At 39.9% G+C, this 23,987-nt stretch overlaps 1 protein-coding gene across 1 annotated transcript in view; it reads left to right on the forward strand.

Annotated features, from left to right (window-relative positions):
• LOC134031618 (protein HEG homolog 1-like) overlaps nt 1-23,167 on the forward strand; it is a 92,853-nt gene extending 69,686 nt beyond the window's left edge. Inside the window, exons 7-11 of the mRNA XM_062475326.1 lie at nt 21,085-21,127; nt 21,286-21,323; nt 21,453-21,540; nt 22,159-22,378; nt 23,069-23,167. Of these exons, the coding sequence (XP_062331310.1) occupies nt 21,085-21,127; nt 21,286-21,323; nt 21,453-21,540; nt 22,159-22,378; nt 23,069-23,167 (488 nt within the window). The remainder of the gene's footprint in view (nt 1-21,084; nt 21,128-21,285; nt 21,324-21,452; nt 21,541-22,158; nt 22,379-23,068) is intronic.
• The last annotated feature ends 820 nt before the right edge of the window (nt 23,168-23,987 follow it).

The raw sequence follows: 23,987 nt of genomic DNA on the forward strand, positions 1-23,987 counted from the left end.
TTTGACCTTGGCTGAAAATCGAAGATTCTATAGCTAAGCTAGCGTAGCTAATAGAAGTGGAGAAGAGCAACGGAAAAATTTAAATGTGTATGTATACATACTGTATATGGTGTGCAGCATTATAGAAAATTATATAAAAGAAAATTAATGTAAATAAATCCGTTTGTGCTCTTTTTTCCTCCCCTTGCCCAATAAGAATCGATAAGAGAATCGATAAGGAATTGAATCTATAAGCAGGAATTGATAACATTTTAACAATTCCAATTCCTTATCAATACTCATCCCTACTCATCACTCAATGGACCAATATCAACTATTAACGGCTTGCTAACCACTGTTTGAACAAGAATCCCAGCTACTCCCACTGCATTGACTGTGTGTCTTGATTTTGGAAAATGCAATTGCAATAACAGATCTAGTTGCTCCTGTGTCTATCAGAAAAGGAAGGTCTCTGCCTTCCACTCTCAACGTAATCATAGGTTCATTATCACTAGACACAGTAACTACCGGCATACATGTTGATGTTTCGAGTCATAGGCCTCCCTAGTGTTGTTGTTGTCTCTGACTTTGAGGCGGCTCAAACGGCTCAGTATCAGACCAAGCCAGCTGTCTTTGTTGGGGGCGCTGATTCTGGGACTGTGAGAAACCATTGTACTCAGGGCGATATTGTTGGTTAGAGGGGGACAGGTTCCCATACGAATGCTGGGGGTTATTACCAAACTGCACTTGCGCCTGAGGGCACTCGTTCTCCCAGTGACCTTTCTTCCTGCAGCGTCGACAAACATCCCAATCCATGTCATCTGTCTGTCTCCCCCCCTCGAGTTTCTCCCTATTCCTTTACCTCTACCTCAGCCCCTCCCCTTGAATCCTTTTTCCTGTTGTTCTAAAGAGCTTATTTGCAAAGCCATTAGTTTCTCAACTTTCTTTCCTGCATTTGTCTGCATTAATGTAAAATTATGCTTTGCATAATCCATAATCATATCAACAGTTTTGTTCTCCCAATGCAGAACCTGTTTCTTGACTTCTACCTAGAGTTCAGGGAGCAATCCACACATGAACACATGACAAAGTGGCACAGGGGAAGCAGCCGCTGTAAACCCAGAATGTTTGTCAAATATCCTAGCCTTTCCAGGTAATCTGTAGGTAGGTTCTTCATCTTTTCTCTGTTTGCAATCATACACTTTGTTCCAGTCCAGCATACCAACTCCCATTTTTGGTATCACAGCTATCAAACGGCGTTTAAGTGCTTCATATGTTCCATTTTTGAGTTCAGCGTTTGGTGCAGGCCAGACTTGTGCTGCGTCATCCTCATCAGGAATCAATGCTTTTAGTTTTCTCAACACTCCAGGCTGGAGTGCTGCCTCTAACAATTGATTCAAATCTAGAAAAGTAGGTCTGTGTGCATTGATAGTTATTTACAGCTCTCTTACAAATTTAGCTGGGTCTTCTCTTATGTCAGGGAAACCCTTTCCTAGCTCCCTCAGCTCAGTCACTGACCACGGGCGATAAAGGTATATAGGCTGTAATGCATCAGGACCTGGATAAGCTTGCATAGGGTACATGGGCACTGGTGGGTCCAACTGGTCTGTGTTACACACCTTTCGTGTTTGATGTGTATGGGGATCTCTTTCTTTGCTTGATTGACATGAACCCCGAGCTGATCGCAAACCCCGACCTCTAGAGATTACCCTCTCTGTGTGTCGCTGTGGGTCTTTGCTCAACTGTCTCAATTTCATTAGCAGTAGAGTTTCTTCTGTACTTCTGGGTCTACCGGATCCATCACATCTGCAGTGGTGCTTGTAACAGCAAGTAACTCTTCAACCTTCTCTGGTAGTTTCTGTGCTGGCTGCACCTGGCCCGCTGCTTCACCTAACAATGCATTTTCCCTGTCTCTGGGTCTCCTCTGCATAGCCACAGCCATAGCAACAACATCATCTTCATCGTCGGTAAATAGGCTACAAATCTTAAGTAGTAGTTTCCCTTGAGACTTAGTGCTACCTTCAGCCTGTTTCACAACTACTGACTCCTCACAATTTGTTTTGGCACTGTTAGTCTGTTCAAGCAACTTCATGTTAGCATGTTCAAGCAATGTCTCAAGTTCCCTCACTCTTTGAAATTGTTCAGTCTGTCTCTCAGTCTGTCTCTCAAGACGCTCTAGTTCATTCCTAGCTTCTCTATCAGAATCCGTTTTAGCTTGAAATGACCATATTTTCTCAAGATAGCCAATGCCATGTCGTCTCGTAGCTTCAGTTATAATACTATATCCTAAACATTGGCCAGCTGACAAATTGTTTACACGTCCGACTTGTTTCCTTGTCTTTCAAAACCGCTTTTAAACTCTCCAATATTTTTACGTCAAATGTTCCCTCCAACGGAAAACAATGTGTCAGGTCATGATTAGTCCACACATGCCATTTCTCAATGCTTGACACTGCTTGAATTCCATGTAAATCAAACATATATCGGGCTGGACTGTTCTCAGGTAACAACGTCTCTATCGTTCTTGTAGTGGAAGTTAAATTACCCATACTGAATTACAATGTAGGCTATCTGTAACAAAATCTCGGTATGAAGCCAACTCTATTGATTTACTGCAGCAAGAATCACACAGCACTTTAGAACAGTCACAAAATCACATAGCACTGTAAATCTGTCACATAGCACTATTGAAGAATAAAAGAACAACAATATAATTAGCTAGTGAACTACAAATATGGCCTTTTCAAGCCAAACTATCCTCGCCTTCTGGGCTCTCGATCATGGGACGCGCATACAAAAAACTCAACTTGGGAGCGCGCCTACAATAATTTCCACAACTCCGTTACGTCATGAGTAACAAAATAACCACAATTCGTGCTTAAGAGAGACGAGTTAATCAATAAACTGCCAGTCTATCTTTCCCTCAGTATTTGATTATGTCCTTCGCTGATCATTTAATGCCAAGTTTGTCAGTAAAAACCTAACTGTCCCTTTACATTGTCAAAGTATTCCTAACTTGTTTAAAAACCACTTTACCCTTAAAAGTCGATCTCTCGCATAAAGCCTTTGACCCTAATACATTATGACCGCACACCTACTGTGCTTGGTTTTAAGAAAAACTCAAAACAACACTTAATACAGTTACAATTCAAACAAAAAATCCCAATAAGATCTCATGCATCTTAAAAGTAACATATACATTTTCTTGTTTGGTTCAACCCTGGTCTGTATCTGTAAAACCATACACTCTGTTAACAGATCCTTTTCTCCCTTTCTCTAAACTTAACAATGGTAGTAGAACCATGTACAAGTGTGCAGTCCTAGTAGGTGAAAAGGGAGTAGAGGACAGGGCTCAGCACACAGCCCTGTGGGACACCGGTGTTCAGGATGAGGAGGTGTGGTTCTCTAACCTGACAAACTGGGGTCTGTTGGTTAGGAAGTCCAGTATCAAGTTGCTGAGGAAGAGTTGATGCCCAAATCACTGAGTTTGGTGATCAGTTTGGAGGGGATGATGGTGTTAAATGCTGAACTGAAGTCAATGAACAGCAGTCTCACGTAGGTGTTGTTGTTGTCCAGGTGGGAAAGGGCGGAGTGTAGTGCCATGGAGATGGCGTCCTCCGTACTCCTATTCTGGCGGTAGGCGAATTGGAGGGGGTACAGTGTGGATGGCTAACAGGTTTTGAGGTGAGCCAAGACCAGCGTCTCGAAGCACTCCATGATGGTGGGGGTGAATGCATTATGGCTCGCTGCCTTGGAGTGTTTTGGCACTGGCACGATAAAGGTGGTTTTAAAACACGTGGGGACAGCTGCTTGGGCCAGTGACATGTTGAAGATGTCGGTCAAGACCTTGGTCAGCTGCCCAGTACAGGCCCTGAGCATGCATCAGGAGATGCCATCAGAGCTGGTAGCCTTGCGTGCATTGGTCCTGCTCAGCACACACGTTGGTGGGGGAGAGTGTGAGAGGCTGGTGGTCTTTGGGGAGCACAGCCTTGATGGCTGCCTCCTGGTTGTCCCTGTCCCGATTTGACACAGAAGAAAATTGCTCCTCGCGTGCAACAAACTACAATCCGACAACACGAACCGCCCCTTCTCCCAAAAAGCGAAACCAAAAAACAAATGTAGGAATGCAAATACATTTTTAAACAAAAAAGGTCAAATGCAGTAACTCTTCTCCTTGTTTCACTCAGACTCAAAACACAATTTAGCTTGCTAACCACCAGATGTGACGAGGCTGTCAACTAGTGATGTGTCGTTCCTTAACGATTTGTTCATTTTGAACAAAGCTTTAGTATGACTCGGGAGTTACAAGTAGTTTCAGAGAGGTATTTGTTAATTTTCTCGTGGCAACACATGATTTGAAAATTGCCATTTATTATCACACTAGCATTTAATTATCACGGCAAACAATTACACTGCTCTGAAAAGTAAGTAAAGTAAAACAAAGTTAAAATAACTAAACCTGTAATTATCACAATCAACTAGCAATTACGTGAAAATGAATGAGGTAAACAAATCCTTTCTGTTCCCTCTTCTGAGCCTATGCAGATCACGTGATTTTTTTCTCTCTCAAAGACTCGTACATGAAGACACGGTCGGGAGATGAACGAATCCTTCCGATTTCCTCTACCCAAATATTCCAAAACATTAGCCTTCTAAAATAATTGTCTGCCAAGCTTGTAAAATCATAGAATGTGTTACAGTCTTCATTGTCTGGGGGGAAATATTATGGTCACCTAGTGGCAGTGATGTGCGGTGATGTCAGTAAGATGCTAGGTACTGAGTTAGGAAAGCCAGATTACCTCATTTATTGTTTGGGCTAATACGTCAAAACAGTAAACGTTACACACAAGCGCGGCACACACGCACCGTCGAGTTCAAGACATTTCCAATCAGGATGACATATCGCACGCGCGCACACAAACACCAGTAGTTTATGTCCAGCATCAGAATGCAACCATCTTTATCCTTAATTATTGCACAGCGGCCAATTATGTTTGTCAGTCAGCAACAATGAAAACACACACTGCTCCATTGAATATGAAGGCAAATGGCTTGCAGTTTGCATTATTTTGAACCACACTTTGAACCACACGTGCATATAATCTACCACACGGTAGATTATATGCACATGAAATCCATCCGCCGCTCTTTCCTCATGAAGACGTCGATCACAGCGTTGTAAACCTGTGCGCTCCACCGAAGCTGTAGTGGCTGGTAATGTCAAGACCAGTTGCAGCAACTTTGTTGCTTCAGGAACAGTTGCTTCCAAGTCATGTTATTTTAAAAAGTCAAGAAGCTGTGTCTGTGATTTGCCCCTTAGTTCTTGTGAGCCATACAACCCCAAAAGATCACTTACATTTACATGTAGTCATTTAGCAGTCGCTCTTATCCAGAGCGACTTACAGTAAGTACAGGGACATTCCCCCGAGGCAATTAGGGTGAAGTGCCTTGCCCAATGACACAACGTCATTTTGCACAGCCGGGATTGAACCGGCAACCTTCTGATTAGTAGCCAGATTCCCTAAACGCTCAGCCATCTGACTCACTTTTCAGCCTGACAAAGTCAAAGTACCTTGAATACTTTGACAGCTTCTCCAGTTTGCTGTCATCAAACTGGCGCAACATCTCTTCAAACTTTTTGCAATCTACCAGTCCAACGAAATCGAGATCGGAAAAGTTATCCACAAACCTGGTCTTCATCTGAACATTGACTTTGTTCAGAATGCAGTAGTAGATTTGAGCTTGTTCTGTTTAGTTTGACAGCCCATCTTGTGTCTCGCGGTGAACGAGTTCCATCTCATCACATCTTTCATCAAAGTGTGCATGAAAACGGTCAAAATCTTGTTGCTTGCTGTCCAACACTTTCATTGTGTCTTTGATGCGATTACAGCAGAATCCGATATCCATGGTTTTGGACTGAAGGATGCTAAAGAGAGCATTGGTGTTATTGAAGATCAGTAGGAAACAGGTTGTCCGTTTTGAAAGCCAAAACTCAAACCCAGCAGACATTGCCAATGTTGCCACATTGCCAAAGTTCCAGTTGTTGGGATTGTCGCTGATTACTTTAAACATGGCACGTAGATCTGGAAGGTGAAATAAAATTGTTTGGAGCAGCCTTGAATTGGAGCTCCATCTGGTTGCTGCTGCTCTGGGGATGCGGCGTTTGAGAGTCTCATCCAGGAGATGGGTGCATTTGGATGATTGGATGAAAAAAAGCAGAAAGTCCCTCAGCTGTCTTGAAAAAGGTTCTGCACTCGGGGATGCATTTCGCGGACTGGGCTAGAACCAGATTCAACTTGTGTGCATAGCAATGCATGACTATAGCTTCAGGCACCTTCTCTTTAACCTTTGCCTTCTCCCCATTTAGCTCTGAGGCCATGACAGAGGCTCCATCGTATGTCTGCGCAACCAGTTTATCGCAGCAGTTGTATTTCTCTAATGTACCCCATACATACTGCGAAATAGCTGCTGCTCTCCGGTCATTGCTGACATCATCAAAGCCAAGAAAGGCTTCTTTACTTTATTTCCACATACATAATGTAGAACAACAGATATTTGGGCTTTATTTGTCACATCAGTCAACTCGTCCACCTCCACAGCAACAAAGGGGGCCGCATTTATGTCACTCCTAATGTCAGTGAGGAGCATGTCTGCCACTGAGTCCACCAGATCATTTTGTATTCTTTTAGATGTTCCAGAAAATACAGTAGATGTACGTAGATGTCTAGCCAACCTCTCGTCTTTCTCAGCAACTCGATGTAATTGCCCCTATTGCTACAGCTAGCGTTTTCATCTTTGCCACGAAAAGCAAGCTCTTGCTTTGCAAGGAAGCAGGTCGCATTTATCAGATCCTTAAATACCTCTCGGTTTTCCTTTACCTTTTCATTGTGGTAGGTTATATTCAGCCTCCTTTGCTCGTCAAGTGCATGGTCAATCCGAGATTTACCGAAGGTTTTCAGCGTTATTTGACACTGGATGTGAGCTGGCGACTTTTCATGCTTGGTTAAAGCTGCGGGCAGGTTGTTCAAATCACAGTATCCCGTTGAAGTCCAAAAAGTCTGACTCGTTGAAAAATCAGGCAGGGATTGCAGTACAGCCGCTGACTGTAAGCATAGCCACATAGACAATCTTTTCTTCCATACCAGTCTGTTTGAAACAATATGACAATTTGTTGTCCCTTTTGCTGCAGTAGTCCGTTTAATCTGGCGTAGACCTCCCTCTTTCTATTAACTCCTTTTTCGAAATAAAATCAATCTTGGAGAAATTCCTCAACTCTGTGATATCGGAGGACACCGCTGCTGTCATTGTGACTTTAAATTTCACAGGGATTACGCTTAAAATGTAGCTGGTGTAATGACATTAGCTGCGCAAATGTCCAGTAATATCTCGATTTTAATTGGTCCATGTTTGATATGTAACGTAGATGATTACTGGCATAACATTTACGTACAAAGCCACAGCAGTAGCACTAGCGCTAGTGTGAAGTCGGCTAGCTCAACCAAACATTCCGGTATGTTCCTATTCAGCCATGTCTTCGAAGACAACAAACTGACCACCTGGTACTTTATCAATGTCACAAGCTCATCCGTCTTGTTGGTGAGTGATGTCACATTACGTTTTTTTTCGGAAATAAAGCCGCGGCTTCTACCCCGATTTTACAGTTTTCTTGTGGCTGTACGGCTTATAGCCCGGTTTTAGAACAAAAAAGTGGCTTCATCCCAAGATCTCTACAGACCGTGCAGCTAATTTAATGCTCAACACTTGGGGCTTATTACTTGAAAGAAGAAACTGTGTCGTCTCAGTTACACTATCAGGGCTTGGAAATACAGTGACTTGCTAAAGTAAGCAAATGGCTAATAGAACATAACTTTTCATAATAATTTAAGTAAATTAAACAGCTGCAAGACCCAGTGAAATGTTATGTACAGCTAGCAAGCTAACATTAGCTAGCATCAAAAACGACATTCAACTTCGGTAGGCTATCCTCAAGTTACCTTCCTGACTCGTGGCTCCGTACCGTGGTAGGGAAACCTCAGGGTGAAAAGGCTAGCTTCCCTTGCTAGCCTGGCTCGTTGCTGGTACAGGGCTGCCAACTTTTCCAAAAACCTTGGCATGAGATTTCGTAGCAACCCCCCCCACCCCCCCCCCCTGGGGCGAGCTATCGCAAGCTTCACCCCCCCCCCAGGCGAGTTTACACGGCTGTTTGCGCGTCAATGATGCTTCACTCCGTTAACCTGCGCCTCGTCCGTTACTGTTTACAACGTTAGCTTGGCTACTTGTTTGGCGTTGCCTTTTCAGCGTGATATACAATGTGTGGCGTGAGAGCGTGAGAAATGTTTGAAATGCGTGTCACACGGCGAAACCGTGAGAGTTGGCAGCTCTGCTGGTAAATTTGCAGCCGGGACAAATCCACAGTGCACCGGAGAAACAGTGAAGGACTCCAAAGTAGCCTTTTATGCGAACCGGCCTTTCTTAGTTAATAATATTACTTGTAACAGTAAGTTGCTAAACGTTAACTTGGACGATGTACTGTGTACAGTAACCCAAATAGTAAAGTCATACATCGACAGGGAAAAAAACTGTCTACTTGTGTCACACATTCCCCGGGCCAAGTTGCTAAGACAACTGTAGGGGGTTAAATATTGGCCAAACAACCTAAACGAATTCCCCTATGGTTTAAAGGAAGATGGGAAACTGAACAGTGTATTAGCATGAACCAAATAATGCCAATACAAATAGAATTATAGTTATTTGACTCTATGGGTTAAATCAGAGCAAGAATGGTCAAAGTACGGTCAAAATGAAATACGCATTTAATAACATTGCAAATGAATGAAATCAATTACAAGGCAAACATGTTACAAAATGAAGGCTTTAAATCTTACCTACTCTACCATGATAATTGTAAATCAGAGAGAAAGCAAGAGTGGGACAGTAGGACAAGGGAGAACTGAGGAGAAAGGTCTCAGGAGATGAAGAATCCACAGAACAATGCATTACAATTCCCTTTATTCACCTGAACAACCAATCAGACCACATCTTGAATGGGGTGTGAGACCGTCCAGAAACTCCAGACTTTAGCATATGAGAGGTGGGGGCAGGTTTGACACCCAGCCTTACACAACTGTCAAACAAACCCACGTCACGCACACAAGTAACCTACGAGGCTCCCTCCAAAAAAGGGAAAAGATTCGTCTGGTAACACTTAGGATTTGCAAGCTAGATAAACTTATACTATATATGAAATAATTTTGTAGACATAACAATGGATTTTGCCACTAAAGAATTGGCTTTATTTCTGGACATACAACCGACATCGCCTATACTCGTGCATTGCTTGGTATTGTAGCGGTAATGCTCTTGGTACCCAGAATGCCCCGCTGCAAGCTGAAAACCTACGAAGTTAAGGGCATTAGCTTAGTTAGATAAGCATTGTTCAGAGTTCTATTGTTGTGTTCGTTCTGTTTTGATATGTGTAATGCTAAGGTCTGTAGTTTAGATAATTTGAGTGTTCACCATGATTGGGAATTTTGTCTAGTTAGATGGCTATCCAAGCTGTCCATTGGGAATGTGTTCTCTGATTAAATAAACACACAGCAAAATCGACAGACTCAAATTAACACTATTGGAGTTAATTTTAACACTTTTAAAGTGTCCCATGGGGTCCACACTCCAGTGTCAATGTAACACTTTTTAAAGTGTTGCCATTTTAACACTGTTATATAGTTAATTTTAACTCTTTTATAGTTGAAATTTAACACTACTCAAGCGTTAGTTTCTCAACACCAGTGGGTAGTGTTAGAAATTAACACTCACAGGAGTAATTAAATTAACTCTTAAAGTGTGATTTGTATACTATAAAGGAGTTGCCTCATTAACACTATAAAGTGTTATTGCTGTTACTCCCCCCCCAAAAAAATATTTAATATAAATGTCAATAATGAAAAATCTTGGTCAATAAAAAATATGAATGACAAGTTGATTACTTTAACAGTTTTATTTTTTCAAATGCATCAACATTACTTAATATTTTTTCATTACTGTCAATTTATCTAAATGTAACAATAAGGCACTATGTACGCTCTTCGACTATTCTCATTAGAGCACTGCTTGTCAAATGGTCTAAAATAAGTCAGTTCTTTCACAGAGATGACAGAAAACTCATTCATTTGGTCTTCAATACAGTATGCATTTAAGTGGTCATCATAGTACATTGTTTCTACATTACAGGATATTATGAAAGCACGCTGTTCATGTATTATAATATCACAGATCTTTTTGAACACAGGGAGATCATCGGTACATCCAGTGCATATGTACAACCCATCCTGGTACTCAGTACCGTAATATCTGACCCACCTTGTACTTGTAACATTTGAACAGGCTTCTAAATGTAATGTCTCACTAATTTCTTCCCCACCTTGCAAGTTGCAGATTTCTTTGGATGATGTAGGACCAAATTCAAACCTTCTAAAGCAATAATTTTCATAGTTAAATGCCAATTGACGCTGATGTTGTTTTACTAATGATTTGGTGAGATTCTTAAAAATTTTGCCACATCTTTTAAAAAAATTGTGTTTAGCTTCAAATCGCATGCACCAGATGTGGATAAGAGGGCCAATTTTTTTAATGCATCTGGGATAGTGTACCATCAAGTGGTGCTTGGGAATCAACTTCTTGTCAGGAAACAAAGCTTTAAACAGAGTGTGGTGATCACAGATCAGATGTTTCAAGTAACATATCATTCCATCAGTTATGGTGTAGGAGAACACTATATTGACAATCTGAATCAGAAGCAGCAGAAAGTTCCAGTGACTGTTATTCTTTTCAATGACATCACCAAATATTAGTGGAGTGTTACGCAGGAGACGCCATGACTGGATGGCATTCAAACCCAGGTGTTTGCTCTTATCATCCATTTTGACCCCACTTGGTTTGTTTTTACGCTCTGTGTAACCATAATTAAAGCTCTGTATCCTGTCTGACAATGTTTTCAAAGAGATATAGTCCTGTTTAACAAGGTATTCAAAAACCAGCTTAAGTTCGTACTGTACTACACCCTCCAGCAGATCGTGCATGATGTCAACAGCATAGTTGTCAGTGCTATGGAAATACTGTAAGGAGTTGAGTACACATGACTTTTTAACACCATATATTGACCGCAGTTCAGGATTTTCATTTAGTGCCTTACAATGTTCAGTATAAAGCTCTTTGGAACGGAAAATTAACCCAGGATGATCTTCAGTAAATATAGATTGAATGTCTTGCTTACTGATTAAACAAAATCTACAGAAATGGGTTGCGCTGAATGATTCTACAAAGCCCAACAAGCCATTTAAAGCCAAATTATCTCCCGTTACTTGAATGACTGAGCCAAACAATGGTTGTTCAAAACAAGGAAGCTTTAGGCCTTCAGTTTCTAAAAGCTTCAGGTCATCAATAAGAGGCTTTAGTATCACATCAAAACTGTATTTTTTCAGATCTTCAAAGTGAAACAGAACTGCAAGATGTACATTCATCAGAACTGAGTTACACTTGGGTGGAAGATTTTTTAAAGTAAAGTAGACACAACCTAGTTTGTGGATCCCCTTTTTGGAACCAAGAGGGTTAGCCGTTTCAAAGTCATCGTAATATAGTAGAATCTGTAAAGCATGCTTTTGCTGTGAGAATAGGGCATGGTTTTGGCAATATGACCCATCATTGATGTCTTTGTAAATGCCATTTTCACTGTGTTTGTCCTGTAGAAAGCTTTCTCTTACTTGATCATTTTTGAATATGGATTTAAGTGTACCCAGAATGGGTACATACATGCACTTGTCTGTTACAGGAACCTGACTGTATACCCTTGTTATTCTATCTCTGCGCAAATCCAGTCTCACCCCGAGGACACATTCTTTAGGTTCATTTATTTCCCATTTTTCCTCATAATATTTACGCCTTTTTGACTCTGTGTTTAATTCTGAAAAAGGATTACCTAATTGATCAAAACAATCATCTATTCTGGATCCTGTAGTGTCAGTACTTTCTGAAAACAATGTCTTAAGAACTGCATTTTGTGCCTGACTCTTAACATCATTGACAACTTCTTCCATTGAACAAACAATTGTTTGTACAGCACTTTCAGAGATACCCGATGCTTGCAAATGCGCAACAATTGATCCACACATTGACAATAGTTGACTTGTATCAACAGAGCTTTGTGAGTTTTGCAAAGTGGCAACAAAAGCTGGGCGATCATTTGAACATTCCGCCTCACAAGTAGAAGAAGTAGAAACATCATGAACAATGTCAATCTCTTGATCAATCTGACTATGCACCTTGCTGAGGTGCTTTCGGAAGCCACTATAAGTACAAAATGATAATGGGCAACGTAGCTCTCCACATTTTAAACGCAACTTTTTACCAGGATATAAACCATGTTGGAATTTTAAATGTTGACAAAGAACCACACAGGTTTTGTGGTTAGTTTTACATACAAAACATGTCAACATCTTCAAGGCTGTTTATCGGTTACAGCATCACGCTGCAGCAGTCGTGCTCGAACTTCTTTAACACGGGGGCTTTCCTTTGCTCTTCCGACATCGATGTTATAAATAGTAGTTTGGATAAATGTGTAGAAATTACAGAGAGCTTCGTCATATGAGAGACTGAAGACGTAGTGAGCTTTGAACAGTTCATCAAAAGCTGCCACTGATGTGTGTGCCTTGCATGGGATTGGTTTTCCATCGATAATAAGGTAGAACCTTTGGATATCTTTCTTTTGCTCACCCATGCAAAGGAGGAACGGTTGTCTTGCATCGGCACTCTGAAGGAAGGTAGTCATACTGGCTCCTTCCTGTAGGTAAGTAAAGGGACATAAATTACTATCACATCTCTTTCTGCAGATATAGAGCAAAATGACAATTGTCTCAGAATACCAAGATCCATTCCGAGATTCTTGGTGTAGATTCAGATCTATAATGTTTAAAAAGGAACTTTTGCATACCTTAAGATATCTAACAAGATGGCTGGTTGCTTGAGCTGAACTGATCTTGGCAGTTTTTTTCTGGCCCCTTGAAGTTGGAGGGAGCAGATGCAGCAGCAAAAGGATTGAGGACATATCGCTGTCCCATCCTAAAGGCATTACAAATATATGTATTTATTTAGTATAGTTAGTATAACATTGAAATATATATTTTAGCAAAACTTTTTATACTGACCGTTGTTGTCTTCAGGTTCGGGTTCAGTTGCTGACAGCAACTCATCTATATTCTTTAAAGACTTGCAGTCTGCGATGATTTTTGGCTTGAAGAAAGTTGACCACTTTGACAGGAACTTCTGAGAAACTTTGTCACCAAACATCATCGAGAAATCCTGGTCGATCTACAAACAAAGAAAACAATATTTTAATATAAAGGTTTAAGCATACCTGACAAAATTGATAAAAGGTCAAATACTGAAATGGAAGATTGAAAGAAAATTAAAGACATTATAGTATAGTGCAGTAGACTATTTTATTGTCCTGCACTGTACTATATTACTGTTCTATACTGGACAGGACTACTACTACCAAAGCAAAAGATTTTTCTTACCAATCCAGGTACATCAAGGAAACGAGGGAACACATCCAGGACTGAAGATGATGCATCATCACCAACCATCTTCTGTCGATACTGGAAAGTCGCTCTCATCTTCTCTTTAACCACAGATTCATCGCTGGAATGTCTTATTGTAGATATCGCCTCCCTGCAATCCTCACCAAATAGCTGTTGACAGGTTAACAGTGATTCTCGTCTGGTTTTCGGACCATCCTGAAGAACAGTCTTGGAACGAGCCCGTGAACCAGCAAAGGTGTTGCGTTGAACCGTCTTGATCCTCCATGAAATGAAGCCAGTATTACCCTCAGGATCATAGTAGTGTTCCTTTTTAAAGAAAGACCCAAACAGAGGCATCTCGTGCTTTACTTTAAGAATAAGTTACTCAACACAATAATTGTAGACAGTGAATATACTGCAAAACATATTACAAAAACAGGTGGAAAATGCAAGGGTGAGCAACCTATAAAAACTCATCTGAAACAAGATGAGTACAAACTAGAAAACTGAATAAAATATTGAAATCACACTGATTTGGTTTTCAGATAGAAACCAAGAACTTACATATCCATGTTTGGACAATGGATCTTGGAGGTATGGAAAAAGAGTCACAATTCCCAGTGCATAATTTGTTCTCACGCTTGACGGTGGAATCCTCCTTTCAAAATAAGTCATAGTTTACTTTTAAGCATGTATGTTTTGTAAGAATAAATACACCTTTACCACTAACACAGAACAGCATTATTTAGCTACGACACATGACTGTTCCAATAACAAAGTGACATGCAATTCTTACCCATGTAGCTCCATCATGTCTGCAACCAGGATGTTCACCATTTGTTTACGTGTTGCATCTGTTAGTGTTTTAGTCTTATCATACTCGTTGAAGACTTCTTCACCCTTTGGATTCGCCCTTAGAACACCATCAACTTTCTAATAATTAAAAAGTAATGCCATTAGAATAATTATATTATTCTAATGGCATTACTTTACTGAGAATATATTTACAAAACACTTGTACAAAAAAAAAAACTAATTAATTGAGGATTTGAAATGGATGTATTCAAAGCTTACTTGTCTTGCTTCATTCTGATCCATTAACCCTGTTGGGTTCCTCCTCTTTCTTGTGGATTCAAGAATAACTGTAGAATCTGAAGAATGGGATAAAGCTGGGGATAGTGCAGTCTCTGTCACTACCAAGGATGAATGGGATGAAGTTGGGGACAGTGAAGTAAGTACAGAGGAGGATGCTTGATCTGCGACCAGCTCAACATCCAGATCTACAAAATGGCAGACAGAACAAAGACAATTTAAATGTACCCATCAGTAACAAAACAATTTTAATACAAATTTAAAAAGTTCTGAGCATAATATATTCTTCTTTAATTACTACCCATGTATATATCATATGTATTTAAGATAATGATCAATAGTATATCAAATTATTGCATAGTTTGAGGTCCCTCAAAAATATATTTCGACAAAAAACTGTGCCTTCTACTTGGCGCTGCCTGTGATACCTCATCAAATCCCTGCCTCCACATCCTTACCCATTACTGGTAAAGGAATCTTGAAGGTCAAGACACCTGACTTGACAAGCTCATCAAAGATATCTCCATCCACCCCTGTTCCTGACATATCTGTGATGGTGAGCTGGCCCTCACTGAAGCTGTCTAGCTGCAGACTAAACTTATCTTTCACTAGAAGAATAAAAAGTATAGTACACAGCAATAACAATATAAATTAGTCATGGAGATTATTTTTTCATGTTTGGAGACAACTGTCATTAATATTCTAATAACACTCGTACTTTTGACCTCTTTATTAAGAGAATGGTTAACATTGAATGTTCAACTACAGTGAGAACAGTATTGAATGCAAAACATATAGCCATAAACTACAAACCTTCTTGAAGGAACTTATCAAATTGAAATACTTCATCAGTCTCTGGAATTTTCACATATTTTAGGACTCCTCCAATCTCCACTTTCGCCAACATTTCCTGTAAAATTATATAGAATAAACATGTTATTCAAGCCAGACTAATAAGGTCCAAATAGGAGCCAGAGTCATGCGTATCTAAAACAAGAGTTATTAGCACATGAAAACAACATGAATTAGCACAGTGCTAATAGTCTTTTATCAAAGCCTATTGAATTTCCACTTGTCCAGCAGCCATTTCTAGCCAGGCTGAGTCAGTCGGTAGGAAATAAATACCCACGTGCACCTGTTTTAAGCATCATCATTAGATACCAGCAGAAAAGTCGAAGAGCTTAGCTAACCTCAGCCCTAAGCAGAGCTTTAACATGGCATTCTGCCTAAAGGTAGTCAAACTGGAGTTGTTATGCACTTCAAAGTTTGCGCATATGTTGCATGAAATAATTCCATTCGATTGTGAAGAGAGTTACGCGATGTAACTCGTGGCGCTGAGTGAACGATATGCAAAAAAAAAAGCTTATTTTAGAAAGGAATCCTTCAAATTAACTGTACTATTGTAACTTCAAATTAACTATCTACACGTCTGATAATCAAAATGTTATTTAGATATACATATACACAGTCCTCATATCAGAATATTTGCTTCCACGCGGCTTACACGTGGGAGCTCTTAGCTAGACTACCTAGGTTTGCTAACTAGACATTTTTTTTATTCAAAAGAATGTTGGCATAACTGAAGTAACGTCACAACTTACATTGCCAAACTTTAGAAACTCAACAGAAATTCCATTTAGCTCACAGTTAGACTTAATAGACCAGTAATCAGAAAACGTGTGACAGTAGAAGAAACAAACGCTTGCTAACGTTAGCTTGCCAGTTACTGTATAGTAGGCGAAGACTTAGTTTGTCCGCTCTGGGCTAACGTTACGGTTGCTAGCTAACTGACATTAGCCCTGGCTGGAGTAAAAACGGCAGCCGAACAGTTAGCTAGCTATAAATATCATAGCTCTACCAATGTCTAAATACATATTTCCATCTGTATATCACTCATTAGGTAATCTAATTAACTGTTACTTACCGACACAATGCAGCAAGATTTCTTCAACTGACTTCGAACAAAAAAACTGATGTGCGTTCCAGTTGCGTTGTGCAGCGACTGAGGTAAATTACTTGACTCCCGCCATATGGTTGCTCTCGCGAGATTATTGTTCCCATCAGGCTAGAGGGTAGTTACACCAGAGAATGTTCTGGTTACACCCTAGCTGTGAGACTGACAACTCCGAGAGTTGGTTTCACAATAACAATTATAACACTCCATTTTGACCCCAACTCTTTTGTGGTGCAGTGTGAAATCCAACAGATTTAACAACATAAAGATTTAGATCAATTCCAAATAGAGTTTGATTGACTATATCTTAATCAACACCAGACTTTTAACTCTGCTTAATTTGCTGTGCAGTCGTGAGCATTGTTCCGCTCAACGCAAGCCGGCGCTACGGTATCGTTGTTCCCGTTTAAAGTGCGGCCTATATTCCAGTGTGGCCTGTACTTTACACCGCTCGGCCACCTGACCCCACAGGTGGCCGAGCGGTGAGGGAATCGGGCTAGTAATCCGAAGGTTGCCAGTTCGATTCCCGGTCATGCCAACTGACGTTGTGTCCTTGGGCAAGGCACTTCACCCTACTTGCCTCGGGGGAATGTCCCTGTACTTACTGTAAGTCGCTCTGGATAAGAGCGTCTGCTAAATGACTAAATGTAAAATGTAAATGTACTCCGAATTACAAACACAAAGCTCCCATTCTGGTGGGGTGTGGCTAATGGAAAATGAAGCTTGTTTTCCGAAAAATATGGTGCCTGTGAAAAGCCCCTGCTCCAGCCTGATACCGCAGGATTGCTGCCCTTGTCTGGTGACAATCAAAGGAAGGCAGGATTGCTTTGTCTGAGAATGACAAAGGTTTTTCTGACGCCGTCTGGTTTGACGCCGTTTTGTATGAGAATGACAGAGGTTTTTCTGACGCCTTTTTGTCTGAGAATGACAACGTTTTTTCTGAGACTGAACCCGTTTCGCCTGAGTCTGACGACTTTTGGTCTGAGACTTGACTTTTCGTTTGAGAATGAGAATTAAGTCTGAGATCTGAGGATGTCCTAAAATGAACACCGTATCCAGGAGAGTCAGTTAGAGCACAATTCTTGGACACAGCTTTCTTTTGTAGCTCTAGATTTATAGCTAGGAAATTACCGGAGTTTTCCGTTTCTTAGCCTACATGAATGGTGGTGTTGAAACAACACAGAACGTAGACAATTAACATCACACTCCCGACACAGTGTATTACAGAATATACAACAAATAATATGTTACCAATGCCATCATAATTAAACAAATATTATAAGGTCTATTAACCTTATGTTAATAAAATCCGACCACTGTCGAAAACGAAACTAACATTCCACAGTCCCACCGCTACATAGACTATTTATAAACTTTACAGAATTAAATAAGGTTAAACAATCATAGGACTAAGAACAACAACCAAACAACTTACTTTTATCATGAACGCACCATTTCACTAAATTAAAGATTGTGAGCATTAAAAAGAAAACGGTGCGGTATTAGCCTACAGCAGGAGACCAACCGTCATTTCTAATAACTCTAGCTGGCCAACAGGACTCAATGACTACAGACCTCGTCTTCCACCATCATCCCTGTGCCCAAAAAGCCAAGGCCAACAGGACATAATGACTACAGACCTGTCGCCCTGACCTCTGTGGTAATGAAGTCTTTTGAGCGCCTGGTGCTGGCACACATCAAATCCATCCCAGACCCTTTCCTGGACCCCCTGCAGTTTGCCTACAGAGCCAACAGGCGTGTGGATGACGCCGTTACCATGGCCCTCCACTTCACCCTACAGCACCTGGACTCCCCAGCATCCTACGCCAGGATCCTGTTTGTGGATTTCAGCGCTGCCTTCAACACCATCATCCCCGCCCTGCTTCAGGACAAGCTCTCCCAGCTGAACGTGCCCAACTCCACCTGCAGGTGGATCACAGACTTCCTGTCCATCAGCACCACATCTCCTCTGGGCTGCGTCCTTTCCCCTCTGCTCTTCTCCCTGTACACCAACAGCTGCACCTCCAGTAATCCGGTGTCTTGAGTCATCATTTTCAATAACGTAACGTAGGCCCTACAGTTGCACAATCACTGTAGACTCTACTTGGGGCGATTATTTCAGCGCCCTTTAGGCATCATTTTCGAGGACACTGATTGGCTAAATATGGTATATCTTGTCAGCAACAATCAGCAATTCACCTATCGCCAGCAGGTTGGTTGGCGCTCGATTTTTCTAGCGCCCAAGATGTTGAGCATGAAGCAAATCCCAAAACAGAATTTGTGTATATATTTACACACAACACGTTATTGTGTATAGTTAACACAGTCATGCTTAAAAGAGTAGTTATTGTTTAGAAAAATATATTACATGAAAAACAAAAATGGAAAACACTTTTCACCAGGGAGGGGCCCTCCCAGAAAAGGCAGACATGATTATCTTTCTCCATAAGATGCTAACTGACTGAAAAGGGACAGGTTCAAGTTACTGCAGTGCCAATGGTTACTTACGATCATCAAATATGTATACAAAAATAATCAATCATATTGATTCTCCTTGTTGTCATTGTATAATTTTAATGTCAATGTGCTAGAGTACAGTACAAAAATAACATCTGTCCAATGAATTATGGTGCTCAATGTATAATCATTTATACATTATACATATATATCAGTAACCTGCTGAAAATCCTGATCGATTTTCACAATATACAGTATCGAAAAAAGTATTGTGAAGGTATTATATCGAATTGAAAGGTATCGGTTTGGCATCGGTATCAAACATTTTCGAACGATACCCAACCATAGCCACAAGTGGTCCACAGATTAATTATTTATTTATTTAATTATCTGTAAATGTTGAATTATGACTTTGAGGCTGTAATAATCATAAAAAATAAAAGCATTGTTTTCTCATTACCAATGCTAATTATATTAGTGGTCTTTAAAACAATGCTTAAATGATCTTTCAGCACAGTTTAGTTTCTCATAGTGGAGTCTTTAATGTTGCAATAAAGAATGCTATAAATTAAATGTATATTTGTATAAAGCCAAATGCTTTGGGGTAGAAATTCAATACATGATCCCTGAGGTTGAACAGCAGTGTAATATGTCTTCTGAAATACATTTTTAATACGGTTGAGTCTAGTATTCGTATTCTGATAAACACTTGTCTTACTTCAGGGTGGGTTCAGCTGCCTTTAAGCATGCTATAGTGCAGCTTCTTATCAAAAAGGCTCATCTGGATCCTCATTTGCTCTCCTATTTCCAAGCTACCATTTCAGTCTTAAGTCTTGGAAAAATTAAATAATTTATCAAATGATAACATTTGTAGATAATCGTGGCATCCAGGAAAAGTTACAGTCTGGTTTTAAACCATGCCATAGTACAGCAACAGCGCTTTTAAGAGTTTTTAATAACCTTCTCGTAACTGTTGATTCAGGGACCTCTGCTATTCTGGTGCTTTTAGACCTGACTGTTGCCTTTGACACTGGATCATAGGATCCTTCTATCACGCCTTGAACAAGTGTGTAGGCATCTAAGGTACTGACCCTCTCACGTGTGGGGTTCATCAAGGTTCCATTTGGGACCCCCTCCTCTTTGCACTGTACAATATGCTGCCCTTGTGGTACATTTTTTAAGAAACACAATATTTATTTTCACTGCTTTGTTGACAATGTACAAATCTATTTGCTGATGAAAACTGCTGAAGTAGAGATTCTGTGCAGTCTTTGTTGGACCCATTAAAGGACAACGAAAACGACAACTTTCTCACTCTTAATGAAAGTAAAATATAGATTGTTATGTTTGGACGAGTTGACTTGTTGGGTGACCATGTTGGTTCTCTGGGCTCTTTAGCTTCTCTCTATCGATCTTTTGTTTAGAATCTTGGTGTTATTTTCGATTTTATGGCTTTTCGGCTCTTTTATAGGCAGATTATTTTAGTTGTCAAAACTAGCTTCTTTCAGTTAAGACTCTTAGCAAAGGTTAAGGCCTATCTCTCTCCCAAAGATTTCAATAGACCTTTCCATGCTTTTATTACTTCTCGGCTAGATATTGTAATTTTGTGTACGTGGGTGTAGAAGTCATCTCTTTGTTGTCTGCAGTTAGTGCAAAATGGAGCTGCCTGTCTTTTAACTGTAAAAAGAAAGCAAGAACATATCACACCAATCTTGGCCTCTCCACTGGCTTCTTGTCAGTCTCAGAATTTATTTTAAGATTATATTGCTTGCTTTCAAGGTTTTAAATGGGTTGGCGCCACCTTATCTGGCTGAACTTTTACACCACCATAATTCCAGTTATGACTTAGGAATTCCAGTTAAACTGATTATTAGGCTCGTCGATCATAGGACAGATTACTCACTAAAAGTCTTATTTTACATAACAGAAAATAATTTGGCCATGAGATTTGTCTCTGGTCCATTGGTATCAGTATGTGTCCTTACATTGGTACACCAACCATATTTCTTCATCTGAATTTTTCTGCAGCTTGTCCTAGTGGGGAAAAAGCAGAGGATAATGGTTGTGTCAAGTGAGTAATTAAGATATTATTTAGATTAATAAGTCATTTCTGCCATCACAGATCTTATCTTTAGAATGTGATCATCTGGCCATCAAGTTGACATTTATAATATATCTAAAAGAACTTAAAAAAAATTGTGACTTAAAACTTAAAAAACTGTGTTTCAGATGTTCATTTGGTCTTTCTGGATTTAATTGCAACGAGAGTAAGTATGGCCAAGCCGATCATATTTGCAGCATATTAATTTAGATCTTGTGTTGTTTTACGAACTGACTTGGTTGTTCTGTGTGTGTGTGTGCGCCTGCCTGCCTGTATCTCCCTTCTCTCTGTATAGGATGGCAGTTAACTCTGGTGATCGTTGGATCTGTGCTCGGGGGTGTGCTGCTCATCACGCTCATTGTTCTGTCTACAATGGCATTCAAGTTAGTCACACACACACACCAAACACACACACACTCATGAAGACAGTCTACATCCCTTAGAATGTTTTTTAATCTTTTGCACAGCCTACACAGCTTTCCACCAGTTATGCATACATAAAATAAATCTCCACAGCTATCCACCTCTTTGCTTACCAGAGAATTGTGTACATACAGAAAAAACTAAAACTTTGATAATTAATAGGAATTCTGAGGCAGTTCTATGGAGGTTTGCAGGGAACTCATGCATCTCTGCAAGTGAGCCTTAATAGTGGACCATGTCGTCTGCCGTCTGCCAATACAAAACTAATATCGAAGCTGGTTATCTAGAAGCTGGTCCAACATAGGCAACTATTCCATCAAGGGTCAATCAAATGCTCGCTCCTTGACCCTTTCTCCAAGATGAGATATCACCAAGCAAATGAGAACGTTTAACAGATTTATCATATTTAGAAAATAATGAAAACTGTTTGGACAGTGCTAAATTGTTTGACATCATCATGTTTGGTATTCCTATATTTTTCTAAGCTCTAAGTATGTACTATTCCTTTAGTTCTGCTAACCATACCTGAGTACCAAAAATCTCAAATGGGTGGAATGATTGTGACTTGTCTTCCTTAGACCATCAAAGGAGAAGTCTGAAAACAACATCTATGAAAGATCCTATCCTACCAAAGCTCCTGCTACCAATGTGGGAATGACCACTTTCCAAGCTAATGCTAACACAAGGGTACCTCAAATTCCTAGAGCCAAGGCTAACAATAGCTGGAATCATGGTAGCAACCTAGAGATGACGGAGAGTGGCAGCCAACATGCTCTGATCATCAGGGACAAGAGAGGGGTAAGAGAGTGGGAGGTGACAGAAGAAGAGCGTTAGAGTAACAAAGTGTTGATGAGGATATATAAAACATACAAGTATGAAATAATGTGTAGAACTGTTCAATTGCAATGGCTTTGCATCCCCAACAGCAGAGCTTGTGTTGGTGTTACTCAAAATAATAGTGTACCAGTCTGTTACATTTGAAAATTTGATTTTAATATTATAGAAAAAGTTGAATGTAAAGTGTGTATTTCTCATCAGTGATGAGGGTTATTTAAAATATAAGAATTGGTTCAGATTCAGTCAAAAGTAATAAAATTGGAATTTAATAAACAGAAGGAAAAATCCAACTAAGCTTAAAGGTTCCACTTTGATTTCCTTTGCTAAGGTAACCTTCATATGACCCTGTACTACTAGCCAGACTAGCCACCAATGAGAAATACACTTTATCTATTAACAGTATGAAGTTTCAACAATTCATTGTGTAATTTTCCAAGCCTTGCAGATTTTAATGCATTATTTTCTCATAACACGCTCATGTGTTTTATATAACGGTCAAGTGAGTGCCAGATGAACTAGCTAGCTACAGTAAAGACTTTTAAATATATTGTGAATCTAATCAAAGAAGGAAAAAAAAAAAATATGTTATAATATATTTAATCATATTTATTATCATTTTACACTGATCCCAAAGTATTTTATTCTTTTTAGAACCAGGACCCAGATGAGATGAAGAACCCATACAACAGGAATCCATACAACCAGAATCAGGGCCAGCCCAATCTTTACTACATGCATGACAATCCATAACTAGGAGCCAAGGCCCGAGAATACATAAACATGCACATTGATTTTGTGATTAACTAAACTAAAATGCACTCTGTATTCTATTGTATTGCAATTTCCCCTTTCTTACACAAAGTGCATATCTTTATAAGGGAGGGAGTCAGGTGGCTGAGAGGTTAGGGAAGCGGGCTAGTAATCAGAAGGTTGCCAGTTCGATTCCCGGCCGTGACAATTGACGTTGTATCCTTGGGCAAGGCACTTCACCCTACTTGCCTCGGGGAGAATGTCCCTGTACTTACTGTAAGTCGCTCTGGATAAGAGCGTCTGCTAAATGACTAAATGTAAATGTAAATGTTATAATGACTGAACTACCTCTAATAACGGTAATCTATAATGATGGATCCATCTCTATAATAATTGACCTTTCTTAAATGACCGAATAAGTTATTTCTGAAGGCGTGCCAATTTAAAATTGAAGATACATATCAAATTTATTTTATAAAAGAATATCTAATACATTTTTACTTCAGTTTGGTCTAATTGTACAATGTTTTACCTTTGCCAGTTGATTTTCTTTACATTCCTTCAAATGTACCTACCAAAATCAACAAATCAACTTGTGTACACTTTGCAAATGAACTTATTAAAATGTGATAAATGTAATGAATAAAGCATTAAAAAACATTTGTCGAGACAGAAAACCCACAAGAACAATGATGACCCACATGAACAACACATGACCTAAAGTCCATGTAGCACAGTATGACTGAGGCTCAAACTTTTGAAGTATTCAAAATGTTAACAAATTAGCACAGTATGGCTGAGGCTCATAAACTGTTGGAGT

The sequence above is a fragment of the Osmerus eperlanus genome, chromosome 12 (genome assembly GCF_963692335.1).
Source record: "Osmerus eperlanus chromosome 12, fOsmEpe2.1, whole genome shotgun sequence".
NCBI lineage: Eukaryota > Metazoa > Chordata > Actinopteri > Osmeriformes > Osmeridae > Osmerus > Osmerus eperlanus.